Below are 11,429 nucleotides of genomic sequence, written 5' to 3'. Positions count from 1 at the left end.
CTGCTTTTATTCAAATAACTTTACAATTCAGCGATATAATTAGACGCGCTATGTTGGATTATATCTTTGGCTGAAATTGCCAGCCTCATTATTAATACCTTGTGATGGCAGTCCTGTAAAAAGCCTAAGTTTACCAATACATTTTCAAGTCATTTTCAAATGTAAACATGAAAATACAAATACTCGATCAGTTTAACCTTTACTTTGTTTAAATAATATAACTAAGCACAAGGCGTTGTACATATAAAATAATTTTCGTTTAGAAAAACAAAAGCAAAAGGAGAAGAAAATACTAGCCAACTTCTTTCCTAGGATCTTTGCGTCGGGCCATTCAAGATGGCGGCTACTCGAAACAAAGACTCTGGAATATGCAGGAAAATACTCCATCTATATTTCACTAGGCTCCTGAATGATATTATAATTTTTCAAGAGCTATAAAAGTTTGTTTCCCAAGTGACTTTAACCTTTGTTGAAATTTTCATGTCGACAAATTTTCATATTTTTTATTCCGGATTCCGGATTCCGGCTTGTAGATAAACACGTAGCGTTCATCCTACATTCTCATAGTATGTGTAACCAGGCCTCTTGACGTAATTCCTAAGATCCTGGCCTTTAGTAGCGCCATTCAACTCGCAAGTCTTCTTGGGTAATACTGAGGCATACTCAAAGTTAAACGAGAGGCACTGAGAGTTATCTTGGCACTTCTGGAAACACTGCATGACGTCATTGACCTCGTGTTGAGACAGAGGGCAACACGAAAGCGCGTGATTTACGTCGTCAAGTGTCGCTTGAAAAACCCCTGTCAAGAGAAACAAGGGCATGCTTGCTGATAAGGTGAAAGTCATATTGGAGGGCGTTGGAAAAATTAGACAAGAGCTTTGCAGTCAGCTTGTTTACCTACCCCAAGTGCGAGCAAATATTGTATTGGTTTGTGATGCAATGTCTAACCTAGACTGTTTACAGATCTATTAATCCGTGTGATTATCGAGATGCTATGCTTCGATGGAACAGTCGCGATCTTAGTGTTGTGTATGACGAGCAAAACTGTACCTGGAGTGCGTTTCTCAATTCTCCCGAAGAGCTTTTCCTATCCCTTTTCTACACATTGAAGGACATTTCACGTACCAACAAACTCAATTGAATTCTTGGTGATGAATTTCGCGGTGTATATAAAATAGTTTTTCGGGTCCGAAAATCTTTTAATTTTGGGAGTTTGAGAAACGTAACGCTGGAGTGGTGGAATAAAAGAGGGAACTATACAACCTATTTAACCGGTTGACGGTTATGTACATATATGCAAGATTATTTTCGGACACTGTGACATAGATCCCCGTATGTTTTTTGATTTCAATGTATTAGCGAAAAATCGTAACTTCAAGATAAGACCTAAGAAGACACGTACAAGTTACTTTAAATTTTCATTTTTTAATCGCTACATAACAGACTGGAATAGTATTCCATCAAACATTATGCATGCATCTTCATTAAGCAGTTTTAAATCCTATCTTTTAGACCATTTGTGTCAATTTTAAATCAGGTGTTACTCGTTAGGTTAGCTTTGGGCCGTTTGTAAATTTTACTTAGGTAATTTAATTAAGCTAGTTTTGGGCCGCATTTAATTTTTTTTTTTCAATCTTTATAGAATGTTTAATATTGGAGAATATTCTTTGTATGGGAATTTAGTTTCCCCCAATTATTCTCTGGTCATGTCTTTTGTAATTTCATTTGTATTGTACAAAGCATTATTAAACTTAAACTTAAATTTTAGGCCGTCTGATGGCTGACAGTTAACCCCATTGAGACCCTCCTCCAAGGGAATTCACAACATATTCAAAAACAAAACTTGGATGAAGAGGGTGTGAGAACTGTGCGCTTTGCCAATAATTACGCGGGATGCCTAGAGGGCAGACCGTGTCTAAGATTCCGCTTGGTATCGTTTTTTCTTCGTGGTAGCTACAAATCGGCACATTAATTTATTCATTCTGCATGTTATTCTTAATTCTGCTCTCTTCTAGAAGGGATCTATTGTTCTGATTCTCTTCAACAGAAACGACCCAATCAAAATCTATTATCGGCGATGACGTGTGTTTTAGTTTATCATTGACCTTTCCTCCTCGCATTGTGGTTCTATAACTGTCCAACAAAGCATGATTCCTTCGCCAGGAAATCTCCGATTTCCACCGTTTAAACTGTCGAGTGTTTTTTTAGATGTTATTCTTTCGATTTACTGCTTCAAAGGGGTTAATTTTCTTTTTGAAAATGGCATAGCTCAGTCTAAAACGTAAACAATATGGCTAACGTTATCGTAATGTAATTTCTGGTACAACGATAAGTAGCCTAACAGAAAGGAATATGGAAACAACATCACGCTATCTTTGTGACTCAAACTATTCCATTAGCTAGGATAGTTTTGAAAATGTGCGAAGCATACAATGGGAATAAATGAGGCCACATTAAGCATCCTGCTCCGGAACATACCGTCACGAGCATCTTGTTTCTTATTACTTTTAGTTTTAGATTTTCAACTGGGAAATACTATATATTTTCTGTATTTTTACAAGTGTAACTATAGTACTTTGCGATAAATGACCAGACGCATTTATAACGTTTACTGCTGCAGTTGCTACCACTACTACTGCTACTGTAGTAGCAGCTTCTGCTGGCTACTGCTACTGCTGCTGCTGCTACTGCTACTTATGCTGCTACTGCTACTGCTACTGCTACCGCTACCGCTACTGCTGCTAGTACTACTACTACTACTACTACTACTACTACTACTACTACTACTACTACTACTACTACTACTACTACTACTACTACTACTACTACTCACCAGGGAATAAAGGAATAATTATTCGAATCTGGTGAAAATCCTGCAGTTGTCTGTTCCCGTTGTCAAACAACACGTCATAAACAGCTTTTTGGTAGCATTCGGCACTGCCAGTATACTTCTTGTCCACCACCACCCCGGGGTAATATCGGATTCCTCCAGGCCAATAACCTGCAATAACACGCTGGCCAGGGTTGACTTCAGAGTAACACGATAGCTTGTCAAGTATTACTGCGACACGGTCAGTCTTTTCCAGGGTAATGCTGTCTCCGTCATCATATCTGATGAACACAGCCGTAGAGTTGGCACTTTGGACAAATCCGCGATAGTAAAGACCGTCTCTCGGCCAGCGTGCAAACACTCTAGCACCCACTGTAATGAACGGACAATTTGGGTAACTAGGTGGTGTAGATGAATGTGTGAGTGAGCGACTTGCTACGTGTATGGAACAAGCTAAGTTTAGTATGCCCTACATGTAATTACATGACCGTTGTAGAGCAGTTTTCAATTGAGTGTCGTAAAACCAGTAGCAAATTTAAAATTACTTTAGCCAATCACGACAGACCCAAACAACACAATCAGCATTACACGTTTATCCGATGCTTTTGGTTTTGCCTCTTATTAATTGACAAAATGTTGCGAGTTTTGTCAACCAATCACAGAGCATAGTGAAGAAAATCCAAGGCAAACGCGCAAGTACTTTTTACACTCAATTTAAAACCGTTGTAACCGCACATCTCTTTTTCTTACCATCATGAACCAGCCGATGAGGTGGAAATGCCCTCAACTTCTTTGCAAAGTATAAGTATTCCTTGTTGTTATCAATGGTGACCTTGAAGCGGCCATGAGCATCCGGTCCATTAGACACATAACCTATAAGGTAATTATTTCCCCCTTTCCATGTAGCCATAACGTGCTGTCCTATCTGCATTTGATGGGGTTCTTGATCTGGGATTACTGCTGAAATGTCCCGGATGCTGTAAGTAGTCCTGTTGCCGTTATAAAATAGAACATTTATCTGCTCATTCACAATCGAAGTAACGCTTCCAACGTAATAAAGGTTATCTGTCCAACGAGCGATGACTTGATCGCCAACTGTGAAAAAATTTAATGAATAAAGTGAATTAGTTAATCAACTAATGTAATAGTAATTGATGTGTAAATTCAAAAAGGAAGAAAAGGGGGTTAGCAGATCATGAACAAATGAAGTGAAGGAAATATAGGAATGAATGAATGAATGAATGAATGAATGAATGAATGAATGAATGAATGAATGAATGAATGAATGAATGAATGAATGAATGAATGAATGAATGAATGAATGAATGAATGAATGAATGAATGACTGATTACATATACATATATATGTGAATGAATGAGTGAGTGAGTGAGTGAGTAACAGTAACAGTAAACCTTTATTGCGCCTAACTCTCCAAAGAGAGGTATTGGTCTTGTTACAATAAAGGTTATGATATCTACTAGAATAGCCAATTAACTGAAAGATCATACAATAACTTCTATTACAATTGCTGTAAAATTATTGTATTTAATTATATTTTGAATTTAGGATGTCTTTTCTCTTCTGAAACATTAAATATGTGTATTTACCTACTATTTTTGAAGTGGTTTCATTTTCTAGGGTAAGTAGATATCGTATCTTATCCTCGTCATTTAGGTTATTGAAAAATCGTGTGTTGAAACGAGAGAATGCAGCTCATTTCTAGTGTTATCGTACCCTGGGAATACATCAAGAAGTGCCGTTCGTCCTCTATATAGCCTCTATATTGCAAACCATACACGTTCTTCCTTCTATTGGGATTGGTGCGCCTCTATTTTCGTATTTCTCAGTTTGTATTCGCAAGGTATGAACCCCCAGACGCAGTTTTGTCATACTTATTCTATGTGCTGGGTTTCTGATAGTCTTGAGATCTTCCAATTGGTAGTCGAATTTGATTTCTTTGTGTGTAAATTTCTCTCTGGAGCCTTCTGAAGCGTTGTTGCGAGCCTTCAGCCAAGGAGGAACGAGCATTCTTGATGTGTTGTTGCCCTGCGATATTGCTTGTAAAGTGCATTGGTATTGTTTCGTCGTTATTTAATACATCAAAAAATTGACTGTGATTTCTTGCGTGATTAATTGATTCCTTTAACAGAGGATTGGCTGTTTTATGATGCAATCTAAGCCAGTAACTAAATATTGAAGCTTTTATGTCTACACTTAAAGGTTACCTTCCAAGTTCTGCTATAGGCAATGTTCTATGTGTACCATGGGGTATTTAGTGTTTGTTTACAGAACTTGATATGGACTTGTTCAATAGTGCTTTTGTCAAAATGGGTCTTATATGATAATAGCTCCGGTCCCCATATTTCGCATTCATACAGTAGTATAGGTTTGACAAGGGCATCAAAAAGTTTATTCTTAATTGTACTTTTAGTCGTATCCGAATCGGAAGAACAATCGTTTCACTATCGCGAGAACTTTATAAGCTTTTTTGCTAAGGATGTCTTTTGCGTAGGTATAGCGACCCGATGAAGTCATTTCTATCCCGAGATATGTTTGTTTGTCAGCGATAGGTAATGTTTCTGATCCATGTTGAAAATTTTCATTGTTTTTAGTTTGACCGTTTCCACTAAAAATGATGATATTAGATTTTTTTTGGTATTCACCTTTAGTTTCCATTCCTCTGCGTGGTTTTTAATAACATATCAATCGATTTCTGTGGTCCTTCTGGAGAGGGAGTGAGTGAGTGAGTGAGTGAGTGAGTGAGTGAGTGAGTGAGTGAGTGAGTGAGTGAGTGGATGGATGGAGGGATGGATGGATGGATGGATAAATGAATGGATCGATCAATCGATCGATGAATGAACAAGATGCCTATACTGGCATTTACGCGAGATGCTGTAGCTGATTCATTTATTCCAACTGTATGCTTCGCCGATTGATAAAACTATCCTTGCTAGTGGAATAGTTTGAGTCACGAAGATCGCGTTACGTTGTTTCCCTCGTGTTAAGCTACTCAAGGTTTCACTGGAAATTTCGGAAATTCCATTATGAACACGTAAGCTTCTCAATGACCTCTTTTCAGTCTGCCATCTTGGTCTAAGACTGTCAAACAAAGTACAATTCCTTCGCCAGGAACTCTCCAATTTCCACTGTTTAACTGTCGAGTGTTTCTTAGGAGTTATTCTTTCGATTTACTGTTTCAAAATCGTGAAATGTCTGTTTGAAAATGGCACACTTGAGTCAAAAGCATGTTTAACAATATGGCGTACAAATTTAATCCGGTTTTAATGAATGAATCAAATGATGCTTTGTCGTCTTACAGGTAGGGGTAAGTGGGTCCCCTCCCTCGTGATATACGCGACAAGAATGGATTTTGATTGGCCTGCTTTAGTTGAAGACAATCAGAAGAATACATCCCGACTAGGAGAGGGGAGGTAGCTACTACGAAAAAAAAACCAAGATGCCTATACTGGCATTTACAGCTGTATGCCTCGCAGATTTATAAAACTATCCTTGCTAATGGAATAGTTTGAGTCACGACGATCGCGTTACGTTGTTTCCCTTGTGTTACACTACTCAGGGTTTCACCGGAAATTTAGGAAATTCCATTACGATTTCGTATAGAGCTTCTTAATGACCTCTTTTCAGTCTCCCATCGTGGTCTAAATCTGTCAAACAAAGCACGATTCCTTCGCAGGAACACTCCAATTTCTACCGTTTTAAATGTTCAGTGCTTCTTAGAGGTTATTCTTTCGATTCACCGCTTCAAAATGGTGAAATTTCCGTTTCAAAATGGCAAACTTGAGTCCACAACATGATAACAATATGGCACCACAAATTTAATGCGAGATTAATGAATAAATCAAATGATGCTTTGAAGTCACACAGGTAGGGGTGAGTGGGTCCCCTCCCTCGCGATATGAGCGACAAGAATGGATTTTGATTGGCCTGCTTTTGTTGAAGACAATCAGTGCAATACATCCCGAGTAGGAGAGGGGAGAGTTTAATGAATAAATTAATGTACAGATTTGTGGCTACGACGAAGGAAAAAAAAAGAAAAGAAAGAAAGAAATCGACCCGTTTTAAGACACGGTATGCCCCTTAGGGCATCCCGCGTAAAAAGACATCGACCCGTTTTTAGACACGGTATGCCCCTAAGGGCATCCCGGGTAATGAATCAAAAGCCAAATATGGACACAGGGATTAATACATGCATGTGCATATCTGAGCTGATTTTCCAGAAGGTGGCTGGACAAATTGAGCACATTTTGTGACTTCCTGCGCTGTAGGAATATGCTAGTCATTAACAAGACCTTAGTTACGGTTCATCACAAGAAAGTAAGGTCAGAGAATACTATGCCAGAGAAAAGAGGGGCTTTTCTTTGGAATTAGACATGACATTGACATCTGAGTGAAATGAAACATGACCTGTGATCCGACAAAACAAGTGTGACATTTGGCAATTAAATATTAACGGCGCCCACCCAAAACCCGGTCTTTTAGCGCTCAAGTCTAGCTTTCTAGCAATACGTCGTTTTAAATTGATTTTTCGTCTTCATTCTAGATTCATGCTGCAAGGCGAATCACGCCATCGAACATCTGGAAATTATTTATGACACTTTCGAGCGGAAATCCCACGCAAAATGCCACTTCAAGAGTAACCGATCACTAGCCTAATATCGCTACAGTTATAAGGGCGAAAAATAATCGAATTGCTTTTCAAACTTCACGCTTTTCGAAGAGAAAATACCTGCCAACTCTTGCTCATGATTCGCCATTTAAGTCAAGTCCTGGATGTTGACAAAAATTTGAACGGGAAATTCAACAAGAAAAACCTTGGCCAGGTCAAAATTCCCGATAATTTCACGCTTCCCGACTAAAAATCACCCCTAAGACCTATTTTCTACGGCCAAAGATTGTTAGCTCCTCAAGCAAAGCTCACAATATGCAACCCTTAGTCTCTGCCCGAGTAACTGAAAATTAATCGTTTAGCTCAAAAAGAGAACTAGGTAGGGAGCAAATCTGTAGACGAGGCAGGAATCAATGATGTCCTCAGGAAAACTTTGCTTCAGGAAGCCAAACAAAACGCTAGGTCTAATGGCTCAGAGCGCGCCGAATTCAAAGCGCAATCGTTGTGTGGTTTACAGACATTTGAGAGAGAATGGGGCTGACTGTGCGATATACATGTACAGGCACGAGCGGGAGGGGGGGGGGAGGGGAGCGGGGAAAGAAAGATTTTTGTTTCACGAACGTCTTCTAATGACCCCTGAAATCTATGTACTTATTGATGTGAAATTCAATGGGAAACGCTAAAAAAAAGAAGAAAGAAAGAAATGAAATGATTAAGAAAAGTTAACGAAAACTGTAATTTCTGTAGCCACCTTCTGGAAAATCAGCTCAGATATATGCATGCAGGAATGGATAAATATATAGTGGGAGAGACAGATATGCAAGGACCGAGACGGACAAATTGATGTATGATTGCAACATAGGAAGGGATTCTGTTATTCGAATTTCTTTTTCACTACGTTCGCTAGACATGCATGTGCGAGGAATTATTATACTGTTATACTCCTAACCATGTATCACCACCTTTTCACAGGAGATTGAATTCGCCGCTTTTTTCCTGAAAGACCCGACCGCCGACAAGAACCGGCGCAAAATTGAAGAAAAAGCTTGTGCTACAGACATATTTCTGTTCCTTTATAGAAAGTTTGTCACTAATTCACTGAGGAAAACATTAATACATAGACTGTCAGGATATCTGTACTTACTGTTAAAGCTGGTTACCACAGATTTAGTAAGGACAAGAAACGCCAAGCAGAAAGTTAACGGGACGGTATTCTTCATAACTGCGAAGTTTGATTGAATCTAAAGGAAAGAGACATAAAGAAATCTTACAGATAATCTTGAAAATTGAACACGAAGATTTTAGTTGAAATTGATACTTAAGTCTCAAACGGTGTTAGTGAAAGGTTTTCCTGGTACAGTGATGTGGACGTGTGGGAAGATGTACCCCTGCACGCTGAATTCAAACTTTTCTAACTTTAATATCGAGAACAGAAGATACCAGAATCTCGTAACATCTGGAGACCATTCGGATTTTTCGTTGTTTACGGAATTTGATGTTTCCATGGTAACCACATTTTGACGGTTCCAGTAGTTTTGAATTATACTTAATTCGTCTGTTGAGGCAGATCATTCACAGTATTAGTAGTATTCTCTCCCCGTTGAGGCAATAAATTTGACCTTTGAGTCAAAATCTCTGCCCTTTGGGGTAACCTTTGAGTCATATTGTTCTTTGTCCGTCGAGGCGAAAGAAAAGCTTTCAACCGTAAATTCTAAGTGTAGATCGCTCCCTCATTCAACTGTTAAGTCAAAAGGACGTCTGCACTTTGAAGTAAAACTCTGAGTCATTCTCACAAGTCGAGATCATCCATTCGACCGTCGAGTCAAATTGGAAAAGAAAACTTCTCGAGCCCGGTATTAAATTGTCGTTCGCTCAATGACACTCAGAACATTCTTCAAAATGTGTCAGTTGTACTTGCTGAAAGGCGGCAGGCCTTTTTCGAAAAACAAGCTTAACTCTTTGGCGGACAGCAATCATGACTGACGGATGACCCGTTATCTTTCATTTCTCGTGGGCTTTTACTTTGTCTCATTTCATATTGTTTTGTCAGTATTTTTTCCAGCTTTAATGCCAGCACTTACTTTCACATTGAAACTCCAAGTAAAAACCAAGGTGTTACGGATTTGTAGTAAAATAATCGCTGAGTGCCTTCCGAGAGCTGCAAAACCGAAATCTTTGTCCTACGGCTAAAACATTGATTTGACTGACCTGAGAGTTATATGAATCAATGTGAATTACTTATCTAGTCCTTTGTTCTGAGAGACTTTGAGAAATATTTTTTTTCTCATCCAAAACACATTTATTGAAAATTAGAGACGGCTACTCTAAAGTGTCAAAGTATTTAGCATATAGAATACAAATTGACTTGGGGACACTCTCCAGATCAAATTGGAATTGAAAATATTTGTTCTAAAGGAGAGGGGAACACCAAAGTACCCGGTAAAAAAAAAACCTCTAGAACCACATAGGATGCCAAGTCTGGGAATCGAACCTGGGCCACATTGGTGGAAGGTGAGTGTGTTCTGTCGTGAATTGTAATACCTGTCATGAATTGTAATAACACTTGGCGTGAATTATAATACCTGTCGTGAATTGTAATAACAGTTGTCGTGAATTGTAATAACGTACCTGTCGTGAATTGTAATAACCTGTTGTCGTAATTTGTAATAATCCGAGCTGTCGTGAATTGTAATACCACTTTGTCGTTTTACAATTCACGACAAGTGTCATTACAATTCACGACAGGTATTACAATTCACGACGGTGTTACAATTCACGACAGAAAAGAGTGCTCTCACCACCGTGCCATAACTGCTCGGCCTTTCCGAGTTGTATTTATATCAAATGACTATAATAAAGAATTCAGCGCATCGGTTCGCTGGTTCTTCAGTATTTCATATACAGCAAGTGCTATCGCAAGCTCTTTGATAGTATTTGCGCCATAAGAGCTGATTGTTTTGTTTAGGGCAATTTAATTTTTTTTTTGCGAGCAGGTGCACTTGATGAAATTATAACGTTGCGAATATAGGCTACTTTGTAAAGATTTATTGCATATCAAGTTTTACTGAAACTGACTGCCAAAGTTTCCAATCAAATTTCTGGCTCGCTCGTCCCTTACTTATTACTCATAACTTAAGAAAACTATTAAACGACCATTTTTGACGGCAGTGAAAATGCACCAACAGAAAGACAATGGTAACTTTTAGTTATTGCATGTTATTAATCAGCAAGCGTTGATCTGAAAACGTTTTCAAGCCCAAATGTAAGTTCAACTTCAATTTTCGATGACACATTTTTTGACTGATTGGTTATAAAACCATATTACAATGTTTGGTAAGAAAATGCTGGTTGATTTGAATTTGTTATTGGATAAAATTGATGGCAAGAAAAACCGTAACCTTTGGACAAAACGTTTGAAATTTTATAAGTTATGCAGTCCTTTACTGCCGAAAATATATAATTACTTGAAAAATCATTCGGCAAAAGTCTATTTCATATCCTAGGTTCAGCTGTTTCGTTCTAACTCAGTCAATGAGTATTAATTATAAACACACCCGAAACTTAATAACTCAGGTAACTTCAAAGATAAATGAACTGAGTTTGCCTTTCGGGTGAGGGTCAAGGGTAACTAGTCGAGGGTAAAAAATCTTTAAATTATTAGAAAAAAGGTTGAGGACATGAATGTTTGGCTCCTGCTTGAATGACACTCAATATCTACATCTAGTATAGTTTTTTTGCACGATTTGACAAAGCAAAACACGAGCCGTGCTGTCTATAACTTTTTCTTGGTCATGCTAAGCGTCAGAATTTAAATATTGCTTTCTGGTGTGTTTTATAGCGTAGAATTTGAGCTGCAATTTTGCCTACATGTAAATTTACAGCAGCAGAAGGGAACACAATTGCTAACTGAAAGACGCTGTTTTCCAACGTAGTGTTTCATTAACAGCTAGTGACACATCTATCATGTATCC

The 11,429-nt window shown here is 38.4% G+C and overlaps 1 protein-coding gene across 1 annotated transcript; it reads right to left on the bottom strand.

Annotated features, from left to right (window-relative positions):
• Positions 1 to 548: 548 nt before the first annotated feature.
• On the bottom strand, positions 549 to 8,973 carry LOC146454312 (uncharacterized). The gene is made up of 4 exons (XM_085095669.1): positions 8,603 to 8,973; positions 3,581 to 3,925; positions 2,834 to 3,202; positions 549 to 799 (listed from the first exon to the last, which is right to left on the bottom strand). Exons 1-4 carry the CDS (start codon positions 8,676 to 8,678, stop codon positions 549 to 551), a joined length of 1,041 nt encoding a protein of 346 aa, XP_084951795.1. The 5' UTR covers positions 8,679 to 8,973.
• Between the last annotated feature and the right edge of the window lie 2,456 nt (positions 8,974 to 11,429).

Source organism: Pavona decussata, unplaced genomic scaffold (assembly GCF_977016875.1).
Source record: "Pavona decussata unplaced genomic scaffold, jaPavDecu1.1 SCAFFOLD_303, whole genome shotgun sequence".
In the NCBI taxonomy this organism is placed as follows: Eukaryota; Metazoa; Cnidaria; class Anthozoa; order Scleractinia; family Agariciidae; genus Pavona; species Pavona decussata.
This window is presented reverse-complemented; position numbering and strand designations above follow the sequence as displayed.